The sequence below is a fragment of the Dasypus novemcinctus genome, chromosome 24, assembly GCF_030445035.2.
Source record: "Dasypus novemcinctus isolate mDasNov1 chromosome 24, mDasNov1.1.hap2, whole genome shotgun sequence".
NCBI lineage: Eukaryota > Metazoa > Chordata > Mammalia > Cingulata > Dasypodidae > Dasypus > Dasypus novemcinctus.
This window is the reverse complement of record NC_080696.1, coordinates 4757900-4778178: the sequence shown is the minus strand read 5'-3', so window position 1 is coordinate 4778178 and position 20279 is coordinate 4757900. Positions and strand designations below refer to the sequence as shown.

The 20279-nt window shown below is 46.2% G+C and overlaps 2 protein-coding genes across 22 annotated transcripts in view; one reads left to right on the top strand and one right to left on the bottom strand.

Annotated features, from left to right (window-relative positions):
- The window catches only part of MCM8 (minichromosome maintenance 8 homologous recombination repair factor), a 39877-nt gene extending 32930 nt beyond the window's left edge, over positions 1 to 6947 (bottom strand). For 5 of the 21 annotated variants that reach the window (XM_004451502.4, XM_023586851.3, XM_004451507.5 and 2 more), the window contains exons 1-5: positions 6586 to 6900; positions 5128 to 5277; positions 4772 to 4855; positions 2683 to 2765; positions 1938 to 2087 (exon numbers count right to left, since the gene is read on the bottom strand). In XM_004451502.4, coding sequence (XP_004451559.2) covers positions 1938 to 2087; positions 2683 to 2765; positions 4772 to 4855; positions 5128 to 5275 — 465 coding nt within the window. In that variant the 5' untranslated portion in view covers positions 5276 to 5277; positions 6586 to 6900. Of the gene's footprint in view, positions 1 to 1937; positions 2088 to 2682; positions 2766 to 4771; positions 4856 to 5127; positions 5331 to 6418 lie in introns of all 21 variants that reach the window. The other 16 variants (XM_023586853.3, XM_058287537.2, XM_071211533.1 and 13 more) reach the window with 14 other exon arrangements.
- Positions 6948 to 7034: 87 nt separating this feature from the next.
- Positions 7035 to 20279, top strand: TRMT6 (tRNA methyltransferase 6 non-catalytic subunit). The gene is made up of 11 exons (XM_004451509.3): positions 7035 to 7297; positions 11273 to 11400; positions 12092 to 12201; positions 12726 to 12817; positions 13542 to 13625; positions 13874 to 13998; positions 15003 to 15364; positions 15750 to 15835; positions 17068 to 17170; positions 17257 to 17343; positions 18797 to 20279. The coding sequence occupies exons 1-11, from the start codon at positions 7179 to 7181 to the stop codon at positions 19004 to 19006; spliced, it is 1506 nt and encodes a 501-aa protein (XP_004451566.1). The 5' UTR covers positions 7035 to 7178; the 3' UTR covers positions 19007 to 20279.

The following is a 20279-nucleotide window of genomic DNA, read 5'->3' as shown; positions in this document are numbered from 1 at the left end:
CTCCTAAGAGAAGATGAGCAGACACAGAGAATGCACAACAAATGGACACAGAGAATAGACAGCGAGCAAAACAATGAAGTGGTGGGGAGAAATAAATAAAATAAATATTTTAAAAAAAGTCCTTATGGTGGCCCCAAGTCAGTACCTCCTAGTTTCTGGAGAAAAAATATTTTAATTCTCCATCTTTACAGACTAAGCAAGATAGAGAAAATAAAGATGACCTTTGAAATACCAAACACCCACCCTTTTGACATTTAATATTAAGTATTTAACACCTACTTTATAAAGCAGTATGCTGACATGCTGAGAGAGAAAACGAGATGTACATGTACAATTATAATTGTTTTAAGGACCATAAAGACTGACAGAAAATACCATGGGAAGTTTGAAAAGGGCCCATGAAAAAAGGTTTCGTGAGACAACTGAGCTCAGCCCCCAGAATGCACATATCGAGGAGAAGCGACATTCCATGCTGCATGTCAGGGCCCCTAAAAGGGATTTAGAGAAACTGGAGGGAGCTCAGTTGAACTGGATTAGAGAGCAGTGGGGAGATGAGGCTGAACCAGATCACGGAAGGGTTTTAATGCTGTGGAAAAAGGATTTTGATTTCATGTGGTAGAAGAGACCCCACAGTTTGCAAGCACACATATTGTTTTACAGAGCATGGCAGCCGTTTAGGAAAGATAATAAAGCCTGGCCTCAGGCAGAAGCAGTAAGGATAGAAAAGGAGGAAAATTTCAGAGACAATTTAGAATTAAAATGAAAGAATGTGGTGTGTTGGATTTGGGGAATAAGCAAAATTAGTCTGAAGAGCCAAGGTTCCCCGGCTGGACTTCTCCCAGCGAACACTTCAGTGGTGACCTGTCCCTTGTGCCGACATGCCCTTGCCTCCCCTGCCGTGTCCAAATCATTGCTATTCTTTCAAGACCCATCGCAAATCCCAACACCTCTGCAAACTGTTCTTTTGAGCTTTCCTGTTCCTCCCCAACAACTGAGGGTCTTATCTTTAGCCTCTGAATGCAACCAATACTTTACCTGTGCCTCTTTTGAGATTCACTACGTTTTACCCTGAAGCATCCATCTGTTTGCCAGCCTAAAAAATACGTTTATATATGTTCTATCAACTGGCCCTGAGAAAAAGTGAAGCAGGCACGATAATTATTTTCATTTCATATATGGGGACACTCAGGGAGATAAAGTGAAACTATATCTAAGGCTTGGTCTTTTTCCTCCAAGTTCATTACTGATACACCATGTATCTAAGCAAGTGATAGGCAAGGTTTAATTTTTGTATATTATTTAATGAAATTAAACTAATTCAAATAAGTTTGAAGTAAATGTTATCTTTAAGTGAACTGCTATAAAAAGAATGAACAGTATCTTTTAGGACAGGACTGCAACCTCTGAGGTCTAGCCAATGTCTGTTGTTAAAAGCTACTTTTTATTTTTAAAGATTTATTTTTTTATTTCTCTCTCCCCTCCCCTCCTCCGCCAGCTGTCTGCTCTGGGTCCATTCACTGTACATTCTTCTGTGTCCGCTTGCATTCTTGTCAGTGGCACCAGGAGTCTGTCTATTTTTGTTGCGTCTTCTTGCTGCATCAGCTCTCTGTGTGTGCAGTGCCACTCTTGGGCAGGCTGCGCTTTTTTCACGTGGGACAGCTCTTCTTACGGGGCACAGTCCTTGCGCGTGGGGCTCCCCTACACAGGGGACCCCCTGCACGGTGGCACTCCTTGTGCACATCAGCACTGCACATGGGCCAGCTCACCACATAGGTCAGGAAGCCCTGGGTTTGAACCCTGGACCTCCCATATGGTGGGTGAATGCTCTATCAGTTGAGCCAAATCTGCTTCCCAAAAGCTACCTTTTCAGAAGGTACAGCCACCATGAAATCTTCCTTTAACATTTTAACAAAAGTGTGCATGAAGTAAATATTTACCTGATGTATTGCCAGACCCATGCAAGCCAAGGTTTTCTCAGGCGAATCCCTTAATTCAATTGCTATATTTGGTATCAAGTTAGCAATTTCACCATCTTCTGTAAGTTCTTTAAAATCCACCAAAATACTTCCCTTTCTTTCTATTTCATCCTAAATATTGTGTGAAAATGATGATTATTTTTTGAAGTCAATTATCATGACTGAGGGTTCAATTACATACTTTGAGAAAGCATATATTTACATGGTGATAAAAAGTACTATAAAAGTATAAGCTTTGTGTCAAGCACAGCTGTAATAGTTTAGATGTATTAGTTTACTTACATCTCTTCCCTGTGAGGTAAGTACTTTTTTAACCTTTTTTTTTTTAAAACAAATCAATTTCATTGATATTAATAAAGCATATAATTCATCCAAAGGTACAATCAATGATATCTAGTATAATCACATGGTTGTGCATTCATCTCTTCAACCATTAAAGCATTTTTGTTATTTCAATGATTATAATAATAATAAAGAACATATGAGGTTAAGTATTAACACTATTAACCCCAATTGATAAAAGAAGAAACTGAGGCACAGAAAAGTGTAGTAATTCACCAAAGTCTACACAGCAGGTAAGCAGCAGAGCTGGGAGCTGAACCAAAGCGCCAGGGTCTGTGTTCAGCATAACTAGCACCTCAAATACACTGTTTAACAAGGCAATGCATAAAGGCGGACTAACAGCTCTGCTGTATGGGAATCTTACCTTATCATATAAATCAATACGCCTTGTGAAAAATTTTTCAAATGCTTGAATCTTCTCAATAAAAGGAGAGCAATCACTGTAAACTAATCCAACAAATATGGCATTAGCACTAACAATCACACATGTACAAGCATAGTTTTCATGAGACAGAAAAAGTCCTCTATAAATGGTATAGAGGATTTTTTTTCCAATTTGCTTTTATTCTTATTACATTTAGATAAAACTGGGATAGGACGTAGAATTTAGATGCAAAGACAATTTTAGGTCTGGATATTCTGAAATGCAGAAAGTTAGTGTGTATCTCTCTAAAAGCACTGATAGCTGGGAATCTTTGTATTGAACCTTTGACACCCAATAGGACATATCAGTTCTAATAGCTTATATAATAAAGTTTAATCCAAAAAATTATAATAAAGCCAAAACCATACACGAGTCAGAGCTGAAGATAATCAGTCCTTGTAAAGCAAATTCTACAAGTCTCAATTGCCAGTTGTCAAACCCCTTCCTGAAATCAGGGGAGAAACAAACCAATCCTGGACTCTGGACCCAAAACTGTAAAGTTAATTTTTTACACCCTAAAGTTCTATACCATCCTAGAATTGGTCCCCTACAGAGAAACAGTGCAGGGAATAGGTTTGGTGGAAACAGCGCTACCTGAACCCCAGGCCCCACTGAAATCCACCGTTAGGACCAGTCCAAAGATCACCAATTGTGACTGAGCTGAGCTCAGACTAGGAGGTCGTTAGCAGTGTGGGTGCCAAATGCACCCGAAAGCACACAAAAGCAAGGTCACTGTGAAACATCTGTCATCTTAACAGAAAGAAACAGGTTCTCAATACAGAAAACATTTGTGAAACACTTTACTCATTCACAAAATACTGAGTATCTGGTATAGGCCAGGGTCTTCGTCCTGGAGGACTGCAGTCTAGTGGGAAAAAGATACAGATGTAAAAAACCTCACACCTCTTAAGAAACAGAACAAACCTACAGACACTGAAAGAGCACGGAAAAGAAGATAACTCCCTGTCTAGACAGATGTACGGTGCTAGCTGACATTCTTGAGGACAAGAGCTGTGCTCTGTCTCTCACCTCCAAACCCACCACCCTGCTATTTTCTGCTCTGTGATGCTCTGCTTGAGACCAGAACATCGTTTTTCCCAGACTCCCTTTATGTTCTGGCAATGAAAGGCACGTTAGAGAGACTGGAAGGTGGCAGGAAGGAAGAAAGGAATTTATTGTTCCTGATTCTATTCAGCATTTCTCCAGCTAGAATATAGCTACAGGTCTAGCCTCCAGCTCCAAGCACCAGCCATGCCATATCCCCACAAGGTACCAGCAACAGCCAGCTTCCCTGCCTTCAGGGGTCTGAGCACAGCTTTGTAGTGTGCCCCTCAGAGATGAAGCAAGAGCTATGCTGTGGCCCCTTCTCTGAATTCCTAGGTTCTGGTAAACTCAAAACTTCTTATTGCTTCCTATAGTTACTGCTATCTGGGTTACCTCAGTGTTCCCTTTTGCTGTTTCAGTTTCCATCTGTATACCCAACTACCTACACTAAATTCCCTTTTTGAAACACCTAGCATTGTTTTTATTTTCCTGGCTGAAACAAAATCAAAATATAATGCTCTCCTGCACGAGTGCCCACACCGCGAGCCAATGTCTGCACAAGTGAGTCATGCAGCAAGATGATGGTGTAACAACAAAAAAAAGAGAGGCGAAGGGAAGAATCAAGGTGAGGCACAAGAGAAACCAGGAACTGAGGTGGCACAAGTGACAGGGAACCTCTTTCAACATCAGAGGTCCCCAGGATTGAATCCCAGTGAATCCTGGAGGAGGAAAAACAAAAACAAAAACGAGAAGACAAGAGAAATAGATACAGAAGATCACATAGCAAATGGACACAGACAGCAAAAACAGCCGGGCAGGGAAAAATACATAATGATCTCGATATATAAATATGACCTAATTGTTAGGCAAATTAAGATTGGAAAAGGGTATATATCAGTAAGCCTAATTAATAATATGAGATGTAGCATCCAACAACAAATTAAGAAAATATAATTTACGGTACATTTTACACCTTTAACTTTACCTTCGGAGAAATAAAATTTCCAGCCTTTATATGGTGTGAACTGATCCAATGTCGATTGTAGTTGAGAAAACTGTGGGGTTTGTTCTGGAAAACAATCAAATATTAGGTTAGTAGAAACAAAATATTTTCTTTTTCAATTTGCTTTTTCCCTTCAACATTGAGAATTTGCTGTGACATTAATAAACATCTAAGTTGGCAATTCCAGTAAGAATTTTAGATATTAACATCCAAATACAAGCTAAAGAGTAACATCAAATAAAAGACAGACTGAAATCTGAGTTAAACTGCCTTATATGATAGGCATGAATAGCTCTCTTCAACAAGAAAAAAATGGACAAATCATTGACTTCACTTACCAGAAGTAGGTTTTCCTGTGGTTTTATTCAAGTCAGGTCTGTGTTCTCTTTCTCTCCATTTTCCTGAGAAGCTTCTACCACCTCTTCCTCTTTTCCAGCTTTGAAATCTTCCTCGACCAAATCCTCTACCTCTGTACTCTCCATTCATAGCTTATAAAAGAGACAGAAAAGTCTTCACCAAAACTGTACAGGAAATAGTACTCCTAAAAAGGTAATGACATAATATAAAGGGAAATCAAGTCAATGTATTGTACTTTGAGACTAACTCTAACTTAACTTGTTTGTAGTGTTTTAAGATACTATAGGGCAGTACTGCCTAAGCATAATCACCACCTGTGAGCTTGCAGGGATACCTCATCATAGCTCCTTATATACAACCCATCCTGTAGTGCCATATCATTTCTATTAGATATACATTGATATTCTTACACAGGCATCCAAGGTAGATCTTTCTGGGGAAGTACAGGAGTGGCACAAAATACAAAGTTTTAATCTATCCTTCTCTTTTCTCCTCTGTAAGGGCCAAAGTGGGAAAGAAGTTACTTTTCCAGATGATTTACAACAAGTTTGGCTTTAAGAATATACCAGAAACAAGATCATTTCTAGGAAAAAACTAGTTTTTGGATAAAGCTGTCGAAATGCAATCTTTTTTTTTAAGCATATCAATAATATATCACTGTAGCATAAAATCTGTTTTTGCTAATGATCTATTTGGCTCTTTTCTATTTTGTACATAGCCAGATATTCCTTTTGTAAAATTCAAACCAACAAAGACAGTTCCAGACTGAGTAGCTATAAATCGAAATGAGTGACCTTTTTAAATGGGTTTTAACATAATTCATACTCTAAGGATAACAAGTAAGAATATTTCCCCACACCACAGTGCAATTCATTAAAAGATAGTTACCCAAATCCTTCTGTCAAGGGATTCACTAATAAACATCTTAACTAAAAAACTTCACGATTTTAGGACAGGACTTTGGTAAACACCGATACCTCGTTATACATTAAGAGAAGTCCAAATTGTCACCACAAAACATCACAACCCGTTCCCCACAAACTGCCCCTTTGGGCATTCACTGACGTCAACATCACAGGTGGTTTGCAATCATTTATGAAGTGACTTAGTGTCCCAAAATTGTGTCAGCATAAATTAAATCAAGTCGCAAAACTAAAAATTACACAGTACTGAGGACACATCCCTTTCCCCTCTTTTTCAAATCCCCACAAAAACGGGGGGGAGGGGCGAAGAAAAAAGAAACCTAAGTCCAAAGAAATTACGTGAACTAACCAAGATCAAAGTTCTTTGGGGACAGCAGAGATCTATGCTATGTGCCATCTCCTCAAACAAGATAATGGTGAAAATAACGAAGAAAAATCCCAACACAAATGCAAGAGGGAGGACTAGGGAATAGAGAACAGGGGAAGGGGCCTGCTCTGCTTCGTGACACGCCCTACTTTATTTACGTCTCCTCAGGCTAACTTCTCCCTCGTAAGGAGCAGGGGCCAAAGCTCTTCCAGCCCACTGCCGAGCCGGCTCTGGGGAAGCGCGGAATTCGCCGGTCCGGTTCCTCCTTCCTTCGGGAGACAAGCGCGGCGGGCCTAGGGGAGACTCCGGGTCCTGCCCCCTCCCGGCCGCGCTCTCCCGGCGCCCCCTCGGCCCGCGGCGGCTGGCGAAGCGGGACCGGCCCCCCAGCTGCCCGCACGGCCGCGCACCTCGCGGGAACGTGATCGTATCACTGCGCGCTTCCAGCCAGAGCCGCGTCTTTCTCCAAGTTCTTTTTTGGCGCTTCTATGACGCAACTTCCGACCCAGGAACGGGAGGGGCGGGACGGAGTACAGCCAATCAAGGAGCTCGGGCGGACGGACGCCCAGCGGTCCCCGGAAGCGGCCCGAGGGTTCGGACCGGAAAGCGGAAGCAGCGGGCAGCACGTGGGCCGGTGCTGCTCCGCGAGCTGCCGGTTCTGCTGCTCGTGGCCGGTGAGGCTGGCCGCGGCGGCAGGAGGAGGCCCGGGGAAGCGCCCCAGAGCAGGGAGCCCGACGGAGCGGTCATGGAGGGCTCCGGGGAGCAACCGGGCCCGCAGCCCGGGGACCACCGAATCCGCGACGGCGATTTCGTGGTGCTGAAACGGGAAGATGTGTTTAAAGCGGTGCAGATCCAGCGGAGGAAGTAAGTCGGTAACAGGCCTCAGGGCCTCCGTCCCCACCTTCACACAGCTCCCTCCCACTAGCTTCCCTTCTGAGTCCTCATCCCTCGTCTCATCCCTTCTCGTGCTCTCCCACAGGGGCGTTCTCCCCCAGGATCCCGATCTCGGCCCTCGGGATCGCTCACTCCAATCCCGACTCTCGAATTTGGCCCTCTGCCTTCGGCATCCCTCCCAGTCTTCCCAAAGTCCCCTCCCCAGAATCCCCTCTCCTCCCACCCTTCCCACTTGCCCTGAGGTTCATTCCCTAGGTCTTAGAATCGTCCCCCTTTTATCCCAGGACCCTCTGCCCTCATAATCTCCCACCTACCACAACATTTTTTCCATAAACTCTCCTTCTTCCCAACTCCTTCTGCCAGGACTTTAATCCCGTAAAAATGAACTTTCCCCAACCTTGCCTTTGGCTTTCTGGCCTCTTGTCTACACGTGAATGGGAATACCTGTCTAAACGAAATAACAAGTCCGGAAAAATTGAGGAATTTGCTTAAGGTCTCAGAACTGGAAATTAAGTCTGATTTGTGAGCCTACTGATTGGTTCTAACTCTGCTTTAGTAGCAGGGATGTAGAAAGTTTAATAACTTTCTCGTGGGGATGGGGAAGTTGTTAAATCCCATCAGCTTATTAATGGTGAAAATGTAAGTTGAATGCAGGCCAGAAAGCTGGACTAGAGTAAGATTTGCAATTTCTGGTAAGTATTCAATACTCACTTCAGGTGAATGGTCTTGCTTCTATGTGACTCAATCTGCTAATTGGTATTTAAAATGAAGGAAGTATCACTAGAAAATAATCATCACAGTCCCAAAGCACCAAGCTGTTTTTTTGTGGCATAAACTCAGGAAAAAATATAGATTGGGGGGTGGGGATGGCACCTGTATTTAATTTTCTCTAGAAGTATAATATCTGCAGAGCTTTTAAGCATTTCTTAATTCTCCATGAATAAAATATTCATTTTAATGGTTAAAATTAGAGAACCATTATAATTATCCCATACCACTACTGTACTTTGATGTCCTTAAAGCCAGTATTGTTGTTTTCAGAATTTTTAACTAGAAATGTGTGCTTGTTTCCAAGTACATAATTTGGGGGAGGGGATCTTAATACTAATTTAAAATTAGTACCAAAAGTCCTTAGATTTTAGTGTGTAGTTCAAAGAATGATCCTATAGTTATATGACTATAATAACCAGCCAGATAACACTTTTGTTTTTTTTCTTCCTCATACTGCCTTTCTAAGTTGCTTAATTTTGAAATGTGGCTGTTTGTACTTCTTAACAGTGTGCTCTTGTAGACGAGAACTTTCTTGTTACCAAGGCGGTGGGCAGCAACATCTCTCTTTCTAAAAAGCACTCTGTAGACATTTATTAGGGAGAACTTTCCATGGGCCCCTTCTGTTGGCAGAAGCCCTACAGTGGTTTCTGCTTCACTTAGACAACGACCCTGAGAGCGCAGCACAGCCCTTCCCTTGGCCGCTCCTCCAGTTGGGCACCTGGCTCTCAGAGTAGGGACTCTGCAGCTCCTGCGCCTGCCAGGGAAGACTTGGCCCCACACCCCTCAGCCTGGGCCCCCCTTTTCTGGCTGGGATAGTGACCGCCTTTCAGAGTTTGAGTGTCACCCCAAACCAGCCCACCTCAGAGCCGACGTTTCCTTAGGACTAAGCACCTGGAGGATGAAGGTAGGGCTGCCCACCTGGTCTGAGCTGAATGGGGACCTCTCTGAAGGGTTTTTTTTTTTTTTTTTTTTTTTTTTTTTTTAATTTTTTTATTTTTTATTGACTTTGTAATAATGTTACATTAAAAATATATATGTGAGGTCCCATTCAACCCCATCCCCCCACCCCCCCTCTCCCCCCCCCAACAACACTCGTTCCCATCATCATGACACATCCATTGGATTTTGTAAGTACATCTTTGGGCACCTCTGCACCTCATATACATTGGTTCACATCATAGCCCATACTCTCCTCCATTCCATCCAGTGGGCCCTGTGAGGATTTACAATGTCCGGTGATTGCCTCTGAAGTACCATCCAGGGCAGCTCCATGTCCCAAAGATGCCTCCACCTCTCATCTCTTCCTGCCTTTCCCCATACCCTTCGTCCACTATGTCCACTTTTCCCATTCCAATGCCACCTCTTCTATGTGGACATTGGATTGGTTGTGTCCATTGCACCTCTATGTCAAGAGGAGGGTCAGATTCCACCTGGATGCTGGATGCAATCCTCCCATTTTCAGTTGTAATCACTCTAGGCTCCATGGTGTGGTGGTTGTCCTTCTTCAACTCCATCTTAGCTGAGTGTGGTAAGTCCAATAAATCAGATTGTAGGTGCTGGAGTCTGTTGAGGCTCAGGATCTGGCTATCACATTGTCAGTCCAGAGATTCAAATCCCCTAAATATATCTTAAACCCCAACATTAACTGCACCTCCAGCACATTGGCATGAAAGTCTTATGAAGGGAGATCCCATCTGAGTCCAGATTCATCACACATAAACACCATTTCCAAAGAGGGGCCATCTGCCCTGGTAGTTAACCCCATCGGCCATGACCATAACTCCCGTGGGTCTCTTTAGCCCTCAAAGGAACCAATATCTGGGGGTTGTATCTGCTTTATCTGTCTCTCTGACTCTGCTCAGTTGTGCATGAGGACAATCCTTCTGCCAGCCTCCAGACTCTTTTTTAGAAGCTCGTAGCCATATAAACTCATTTCTCCTTTCTGAAGGGTTTTATGTCAGCAAATATTTAAGTGTCTTTTCTGTAATGTGTTCATGTGACAAAAGCATTAGCAAAAAAAAAAAGATTGTCCCTCTTTAGATCACGTAAGATCTTGGCAGGAAACAAAATTGCACTCAGGTGGTACAAATGAGGAAGCATTAGTGACTGTGTGAGACATACACATACAGGGGTGTGGCAGGGTTTAGGGGAGCAATACAGGACTTAGCAGGTGCTGGCAGTGGGAAGCAGCCTCTGGGAAGGGAGCCTGGGAGGTCCATCCATGCCTTGCTAATGTCAAGCTCCAGGGCACAAGAACGTAAAAAAGCATGGAGTGGGGCACGAATAGAATTGACCGGCACACGTCTTCCAGAATTCAGAGATCTGTGGGACCCGAGCTGTGCCCCAAAACACAGCAGTCTCCCCAGGGCTGGGTGGTACAGTAGAAAGAACCGAGCGTAGGAGTCAGGCAGCCTGGATTTGAGTCCAGCTCCAGCACCTAGTAACTGAATTTTGGACAAGACGTTTCTCTCTGCACCTCAGATCACTCATCTGGGAAGCCCCTGGATTCCTGTTAGAATTAAATGAAAACGTATAAAACATCTGGCACACACTGGCTGACACTCAGCAGATGTTAATTTTCTTCTCTTGAAAGGAAAGGTTTTGATTTTGTGCGGTTGCCCCCTTAAATTTCAGTAAGACAAAAACATGGGTCGTGAAACAACCCAAAGTTGTCGGCCGTCGGTATAGCGTTGTCAGTATTAGAGTGACGGTGTGTGGATTGTTAGGAATGTGCTTGTAAGTATCATTTGCTCTCTTTAGAACACTTTCACCTACAATGGCCAGTGGGGCCAGAGAGTTTGTCAAATCCTATTCGCCTCAGTGGTTGCTCTGTTCTGAGGTTTTCTTGAGCAGGAGTGCCGCCCTGTGTGTCCGTGGCCGGCAGTCCTGGGGGCTGTGTGTGAAGATACCAGGTCAGGCCAACCCCTCAGAAGAGGAGCTTCCTTCTGTCTTCGCTGCAGCTCCCAAAATTCAGTGTTTTGTGGCGCGTTTATTAATTTTACATTTCTGCTCCAACCCGGTTCTTTCTTGTCCATCTGTCAGTTTGCATTCAGAGATCATGCTGCTGATCTTCGTGAAGCTCCATTTTGGGGAATAAACAACTAGAATGAGCATGACTTTTCTATACTGATTGTAAATGAGATTCAGTTAATTGATTGCTTTTTCCTTCCCCAGAAAAGTAACTTTTGAAAAACAGTGGTTCTACCTGGATAACGTCATTGGCCATAGCTATGGAACCACCTTTGAAGTGACCAGTGGAGGAAGTCTTCAGCCCAAGAAGAGGAAGGAAGTGCCCGCTTCAGGTGTGGGACTTTAGGGGTCGGAAGTCGGTGCTCTTGAACCGGCTCGTCAGAAGTGTCAGCCGGGATGTCTCAAGATAAGTCTACAAACTGTAAAGGCCTGGTCCATGTTAGTTGATTAAATACTTTTAACTTAACGCCCATATTTTTATTATACACCAAATATGTGCCAGGCATGATTGGACATTGGGAGTATGGCAATTCATGAGATAGATTTATAAAAAGCAGGGAGGTATCCTGGCGCCTGATTGGATGACACAGGTCTTTGCTAAGACAAGGAGTTTGGCCCGGAATGAGGAAGGCGCTTGCCACTCAGACGTACGCCAGAAGAGCCTCAAGTGCCCACGTCCTGCTGTAGCTCTGTGCTTGGCAAGGGACAGAAAGGGCAATGTGGCTGAAGCTTCGGGGTCAAGAGATGCAGCGAGAAGTGTAGGCAGGGCCGGCTCTGGTGCGACCTTGAAGGGCCTTTGGAATGTATTCTGGTAGCCGTGGGAAGCCACTGCAAACATTCTGAAGGGGGGGTGGGAGCAGGAAGATGAGTACGGAGGTTTGGGGCATTGGTGGCAAAATAGGCTAGTGGCCCGGGGTGGGCAGTGTAGCTGGAAGCCACACAGCATGTGGGAATGAACTTAGAAAAGAACGGCGATAAAATCATTCCAGATCATAAATGTCATAGAGCAATCTCCTTCCTTAGAGACAAAAGAAGCGGGTACTGACAATCGAAATATAATTGATGATGGGAAATCTCAGAAACTTACTCAAGATGACATAAAAGCTTTGAAGGACAAGGGCATTAAAGGAGAGGTAATTTTCAAAAGATGTTTTTGTTTTTTAGTGTTTAAGAAATTGATTGATTTTTAAAGCAGACTTTGCCTAAGGTAAAATATAAAAGTAAGGTCATGCTTCTGTTAGAAATAGGTTGAAAAGTACATGCAGTCTAGTATAGGAAAGATTTTGCTCCTATGTGCTGGATATAAGTGAATGACATTACTGTTGTCATTGGAATTTAGTAGCTTTGTGCAGGTCAGAGCTTAACTTTGTTCCTTTTTGGTAATGTTTTCAGCCAGTATCCTCAGGAATGACAGTTCCCTTCTCTTTCCCTTTACATAGTATATCTCTGTTCTTTTATCTTGGTTTAAATGGAGTCATAAAGTACTTGTGTTAATACAGATTAACACAGAATAAAAATACCAAGTTCATCTATATGGACTTCTGTGGAAAAAAGAATGAGAATCAGACCCCTTGTGTATCCTGGAGTTAAAATCTTCAAACTTATTTGTTGTGTGAAAGTAAAGTTTCAGAAAAGCTGCTTGTTCCTTTTCTTATAGGAAATAGTTCAGCAGTTAATTGAAAATAGTACAACGTTCCGGGACAAGACGGAATTTGCTCAAGATAAATATATTAAAAAGAAGAAAAAGAAGTAAGTTGTTTTTGTTTGGAAAGGATGAAAATGGTTGCCGACTTTTTTTTCCCATATAATAAACTTTATTTAAAGAGAAGTTATAGATTGCAATAAAAGTTATGTCTGAAGTATAGGAGATTGCCATATACTCCACGCCTCCACCTCTCACATTTTCTCCTATTAGTAGCATTTTACATAGTACAATACAGTGAGATACAGTTGTTACAATTGACGAACACGTGTTGAGGCGTTGCTGCTAACCATGGTCTGTTGTTCACATTATGGCTTACCCTTTTTACTGTATAGGTTCACGCTTTTTGCTGTATAGTTTTATAGGATTTGGCAAAACGTATAATGGCCTGCATCTGTCATTGCAACATCATGCAGAACAATTCCAATGCCCTGAAAATTCCCTATATTCCACCTTTTATTCCCCCCCTCCCCTCAGAACCTCTGGTAACCACTATCTTTATATCAGTGTTACGAGTTCTTGGGTTTCAGCGACAGTAATGAGTCTGCTTTGGTTGGTGATTGCATTTCCTCTCAGGTTTGTTCATTCCTCAACCTTGAGGACTTGGGGATGGCGGTGCCCCCTGCGCTTCCTTTGAGATGGGGCTTAGATCCCGTGGGGCAGGCGGAAGGAACTATCTTGCTTGCAGTTGTAGATACTCCTTGTTCTTTAGGGGTTGCCAGCTCTTTAACCAGCTTTTTTTAATCTTGTTTTGTTTCTTTCTTCCCCCAGATACGAAGCGGTCGTTACAGTTGTGAAGCCATCCACCCGCATTCTTTCAATTATGTACTATGCAAGAGAACCTGGAAAAATTAAGTACGCTTTGTTTCCTTTCAAACATAATTGGGGGAATATATATCTTTAAGAAAGTCATGATTTTGAGTAAAATGAAAAACTTGCTCACCAGCATAAAGTATCCTCCTACCTCACAAACTGTAAGTCCTTTTATGGTCACCTCAAAGCAATCTATGATCTTAGCAACATAAAATAAACCTTGAAAAATGATGATTAAGATAGTTGGCGTGTTTAGCTAAAAAAGAAACAAATCATTCTTCTTTCCTTAGTCACATGAGATACGATACACTAGCCCAGATGCTGACGTTGGGAAATATCCGTGCTGGCAATAAGATGATAGTGATGGAAACGTGTGCGGGCTTGGTGCTTGGTGCAGTGATGGAACGAATGGGAGGTGAGGTTTGTCATTTTCAAGTCTGGTAAACCCATGTATCGAAGGGCCCAGAAAACTCAAACTCAGGAAGAACAGGTCAAGTTACTGTGAGGCTAGTGAAATGCCCTGGGTGGACCTGCGCCCTGGGTTGGCCTACATACTAGTGGGCCTGCGCCCTGGGTGGGCCTACACCTTAGTGGACCTGTGCCCTGGGTGGACCTGCGCCCTGGGTGGGCCTACGCCTTAGTGGACCTGTGCCCTGGGTGGGCCTGCGCCCTGGGTGGGCCTACACCCCAGTGGACCTGCACCCTGGGTGGGCCTACACCTTAGTGGACCTGCGCCCTGGGTGGGCCTACACCCCAGTGGACCTGTGCCCTGGGTGGGCCTACACCCCAGTGGACCTGCACCCTGGGTGGACCTGTGCCCTGGGTGGGCCTACACCACAGTGGACCTGTGCCCTGGGTGGGTCTGCGCCCTGGGTGGGCCTCATGGCTGTCCCTGAGACCTTCCTGCGCCATCCAGAGCTACCCCCGGGTGTGCTGGTACCCCTGGTGGCACGTGTCCTTCCCAGCTGCAGTTCCGGTGGGGATGATTCTATAGCCTGGGGCTGGCTGAGACTTCCAGGATGGGGATTTCCACGTTTTATTGGCCTGAATTGTGGAGACTGGGCAGGAAGAGTAGAAGGGGGAGAGATTCTGCCTGAGTGAGGTGGTCTGGGCTGCTCTGACCCCACCAAAGAAAAGATGTTTTAACTGCCCTGTTTGAGACTGATGGCCACTCATGTGACACCCAAATTCGCATGATTGGGGGTTTTCCTGCCATGTGGAGGTTGCCCTGTTTGAGGGTTATGTCACCTCCTTTGGGGATATTCACAGACTCGGAACAGACTCTGGTAGGAGCTGGGTCCCCCTGGCGCCCCTGAGCAGAGTGGGGGGCTCCGGAGTTGCACTGCCGGGCGGGCCCCTCTGGGGTTTGCCTCGCTCTGCGTTGCTGCTCACGCAGGTGTTTTTCCTGTACCTGTGAAGGTTTTGGCTCCATAATCCAGCTCTACCCTGGAGGCGGACCTGTTCGGGCAGCCACAGCATGCTTTGGGTTTCCTGACTCTTTCCTCGGGGGTCTTTACGAATTCCCCCTCAACAAAGTGGACAGTCTGCTCAATGGAACGTTCTCTTCGGAGACATTATCTTCGGGGCCAAAGGACGACAGTGCCTCGGTTGGAGAGAGAAACGGCGCCCTCAGGGAAGACCAGCCCGGTGGACAGGGGGATGAGGATGGCACGGCGGGAGGCCCGGGGAGCTGCCACCCAGGAGGACAGGCACCCGGGGAGGTGGTTCCCGAAGGGGCCGAGCGCCCAGGACACCGAGAGCCAGGAAGCAAAAAAGATCACGTGAGCACTCAGGGTCCCCTCCGGGTATTGTCGCAGAAGCTCCTGGGGCCTCGGTCAGCACTGACCCCAGCGGCGGGAGCTGGTTTGGCGTTGGCGCTTCAGGTCCAAAGATGGCAGCCGAACAGTCGGAGAAAGCGCGAGTGTGTGCGTGTGTGCATGTGTGGGGCTCGTCCTTGGAGCGGAGCTTAGGGCTACCGGAGCGTCGATGTGCTTCGTCCCGCTGTTGTAACATGCGGTCTTATGTGTCATTCGCTTCCTTGTGAAACTGCCTCCACCTGCCGCTTTCGTCCAGATGGATAACGTTGTTCAAGTGTTTAGAGAGATGAACGTTTCCATGAACTTGACTGACTGGCCTCCACCTGTTGCTTTCTTATTTTTCTTAAAGATTGAGGAAAAGCAGAGGAAACAAGAAGAGCAGAGAAGACGACACTTAGAGGCCGCCGCTCTGCTGAGCGAAAGGAACGCAGACGGGTAGGTTGACAAGACGTGCAGGCGGCTTCTTGCCGCTGTGGGCTCCGGGGACGGTGCCTTCCCAGGCTCGTCTGCTCGCCTTCCAGCGGGAGCAGAGACCAAGATCTCTCTGGGTTGGTTTTGTTTTGTTTTGTTTTGTTTTGTTTTTTAAAAAAAGGCTGAGTCTGAGGGAGTTCGGAAGTTGATTGTGCTGGCTTAAGATTTTAGGTGAATTTAAAATTTCTCCAAAGACGTGCCCGAGCTGGGATGTGGAGTCCGCTGGCTGTGGGCGGTGGGGCATTCGAGTGCCATGGATGGGCAGTGGCTGATGAAGACCTCATAACCCAGAGACGGAGTCACATGTCTGCAAAACCCATTTATAGCACAAAGGATTTTTTGAAAAATCAAGAGTGTCATTCAATGGTAGTTAGAGCTGCAAAGCACTGTGAGAACTTATAATCCAGCCTGTGTTTCCTAGAAAATAATAGCTCATGCATTTTTTCTGGTTTGAATTTCTAGATTGTTCTATTTATTTAAATCTCCTTTGCTTGAGTCATGCAGATAAGCACATTGTCTTTTTTTTTTTAAAGATTTATTTTTTATTTCTCTTCCCCTTCTCCCTGTTGTCTGTTCTCTCTGTCCATTTGCTGTGTGTTTCTTCTGCATCTGCTTGCATTATCCAGTGGCACCGGGAAACTGCATCTCTCTTTTTTTGCATCATCTTACTGCATCAGCTCTCCGTGAGCACATTGTCATTTTATTTTATTTTTTTATTTTTTTATTTATTTCTCTCCTCTCCTCCCCCTACCCCAGTTGTCTGTTCTCTGTGTCTATTTGCTGCGTCGTCTTTGTCCGCTTCTGTTGTCAGCGGAACGGGAATCTGTGTTTCTTTTTGTTGTGTCATCTTGTTATGTCAGCTGTCTGTGTGGGCGGCGCCATTCCTGGGCAGACTGCACTTTCTTTCACACTGGGCGGCTCTCCTTACGGGGCGCACTCCTTGTGCATGGGGCTCCCCTACGCGGGGGACACCCCTGTGTGGCACGGCACTCCTTGTGCGCATCAGCACTGCACATGGGCCAGCTCCACACGGGTCAAGGAGGCCCGGGGTTTGAACTGCGGACCTCCCATGTGGTAGACGGACGCCCTAACCACTGGGCCAAGTCTGCTGCCACATCGTCATTTTAAATGTATTTTAAAACTTTATGTTCCACTTCGAGGGAGTGGAGAAATGACGTCTGGCATTTTCCTTGCAGTTTAATTGTGGCCAGCCGTTTCCACCCGACCCCACTGCTGCTGGCTCTGCTGGGCTTTGTGGCCCCTTCACGGCCGTTCGTGGTCTACTGTCAGTATAAAGAGGTAACGCCGACACAGAGCGGGCCAGCCTTGGTTTCCAGCCGCGGCCCTGGAAGTAGTTCTTAGCAGAACCTTGTTTTTGCTTGCAGCCTCTGTTGGAGTGCTACACGAAACTGCGGGAGAGGGGAGGGGTCATCAACCTCAGGCTGTCTGAAACCTGGCTCAGAAATTACCAGGTATGTGCTCTTCCGACCCGGCCCAGGAGCAGCTCTCCTGAGGCCCTGGCTCCTGCGGTGGTGCCAGGACTTGTTAAATAGAGACATCCCTGTTTCTGCCTAAAGAGATGAGAAGGTCCCATGCCTGGAGCTCAGAGAAAGCGCCTTGACCTTTCCTGTCAGGTGTGTTGCTCTGAAACTGCAGCCCAGAGGTATTTAAAACACAGACGCCTCTGGTTCGTAGTTCCCCACGGCTTTGATGTCACCGTGCAAGAAGATCATTGATAATAGCAAAATCTCCAGGCAGGCAGGCGAGAAAGGGGGCAGTCTTCACAGCAAGTTTTCAGGATTTATCGGTGGTCTTGGGTTAGTTAAGGCTCTCTGGGAGGCATATGCCAAGATGGAATTAAAAGTGTGGGAGATTGGGGAGCAGGTGTAGCTCCATGGTTACATGTCTGCTACATGTCCTGGGTTCAATCCCTGGTATCCCCTAAAGAAAAAAAAAAGGTGTAAGAGATTTGCCAGGGAAATGCCTTGGAAGGATAAGGGGAGAAGGAGTAGCATTAGGCAGGGAGAGCCTTCAGACCCGACGCAGCGTGACCATGAGAAAGGAGAGGCGCAGATGAGCCTGCCAAGCTGCCCGGGGCCTCGGCCAGCCTCGGGGGAGCCCCGAGCAAACACTGCCCATCAGGGCCTGTGTTGGCCAGGGATGGCCCCAGGCCTGGCAGCTCAGGGACCCTGGAGCAGCCTCGGCTCCCGCCGGGTACATGCCATGAGGACGCTCTCCAGGGGAGAGCAAGAGCGAGCTCCTCCCTGGCCGCCAGGGCCCCAACAGGCTGCCGGGCATCGCAGGTTACCCCCGTGGTCGGGGCCTCCTAAAGCCTCGGCCGCCCTTCCCTTCCCGGGGCCTTGCTCCACTGGTAGCCGGAGAGAAGAGGCCTTGTCAGCGTCTGGGGCAGGGGGCAGGGAGCCAAGGCTGCGAGGCCACTGAATCGCCCCAAAGACCCCGGCGCCGAGGCTGCGAGGCCACTGAATCACCCCAGAGACCCCGGTGCCGAGGCTGCAAGGCCACTGAATCGCCCCAAAGACCCCGGTGCCGAGGCTGCGAGGCCACTGAATCGCCCCAAACACCCTGGCGCCGAGTCTTGGCTGGCGCTTCCTCGAGCCAAGTGGGAGGAAGCTAAGCACAGGCCTGGGGCACGCAAGAGTCACCTGCCCTCTGTCCACAAAAACTTGCTGCAAGTTTAAGAAACAGGGCTTTATTCTTCAAAAGAAAACCACTTACCCTGTTCTAGTTGCTGCACTTTTCTATCTCTTTTCTGAACACTGGTGCCAAAGAATGAGCTCTGTAGGAACGGGTCTGTTGAAATCGTCACAAGAACTTGTCATTTAAGTTCCGATTTGTCATCTCTCCTGATGGCATGTGCTTTATCCACTCGGGAAGACCTGAATGCCCGTCTGTCTGTCTCTCCAGGTTCTGCCGGATCGAAGTCATCCCAAGCTGCTGATGAGCGGGGGCGGGGGGTACCTCCTCTCGGGCTTCACCGTTGTCCTGGACACCCTCAAGGCAGACCCCAGCCTCAGAGCGGACCCCAGCCTCGGAGCGGACCCATGCACTTTAGAATTCCAGGAGATGGAGGAGCCAGCGGCTAAAAAGCAGAGACTCCTGGAGGCCGACTCCTAACATTTCAAGAATGGCCTTGATGTTTGCTCTCAGGCATTATACAGCTGGTAATTTAACTTTAAATGCTGTTACTAATGGTTTATTCACCTCCGTTTGTGGGAAGGAAGAGAAAGCCTTCAGCCCTGGACTGCACAGTGGACAGGAACACGGCCGGGATTCCGTGGCCTAGCGAAGGCCCTCTAAGTACTCTGTGCAAATGTCATTGAGACTTGAGCTCTCCTAAAAATGTATTTATACAAGACTGTCTATATTTTAAACTAGTGGAATAACACAATGTAGCTGAAACTTGGTGGGTGCTGAAAGGAAAGAACTTGTGCAAGAAATCTCTGCTGTTCCTACTCTTTAGCCTAAGCAGCAGGGGTGTGTGTGAGAGAGAGACACAGTGCCCAAAACACCAGCCCCTGCCGCACAGCCGCCTGTGTTCTCCCCTGCCAGGTTCCGTGAGTTTAGTGGCTAACCACCGGGGGCGTTTTCAGTATTTTACTGCTCTTTGGTGCATAGAGGAGTATAGTAGGTACTTTTTTACATTAATTTGCCAATTCTCTTCATCCCAAATAAAATTAATAGAATTTTTGTGTAGCACCCATTTAAAGGAAACCTTTTTTCCTTCCCCAGAGACTTACGGGTGTGTGTGTACGTGTGTAGACACCCCACACATGGAGACAGATGTCGTGTCATCTGTGTGAACCGTGACAGTTCTGGGCAGGGCTTACGCCAGTTCTGCATCGGTGTCTCAGATGTCTTGAAGTGCCTTTTCTGGTGATTTTTAATGCTAATGCGTCGAGCTCTGGCATGAAGAGGTGGTCAGGCTTTCTAAGCTCTGAAAAATACAGTCCAGTTCTTCGATCATCTGCTGCAGCGAAGAAAAGTGTTTAGAGCAGGGGTTCTTAACCAGGAGCCTGTGAGCTAGAGTTTAAATTCAAAAAAGCATTCTTGTGGGGCCGTGTTGGTGTGGGTGTGATGTATTTATTAAATAACAGTCTAGTGTGGGCTTAGTAAGGGGTCCCTGGTTTTCACCTGACTGGCAGAGGGGTCCATGGGACAAAAAAGGCTAAGGACCCCTGGTTTAGAGTAAGCCCAGGCTCACGTGCTGCTCACGTTGTCGTGGAATAGACGCGGCTCATCCCGTGAGGAGCATCTTAGGAAAAAAAGAATTTTGTTTTTCTTGGCATGTCCTGTTCTGACGATGGCCAGCGTGACTGCTGACAAGTGCAGTTCTGTTTCCTTTCTCCTACAACAATTGCTTTTAAAGAATAAAGTGGTTCTACCCCAA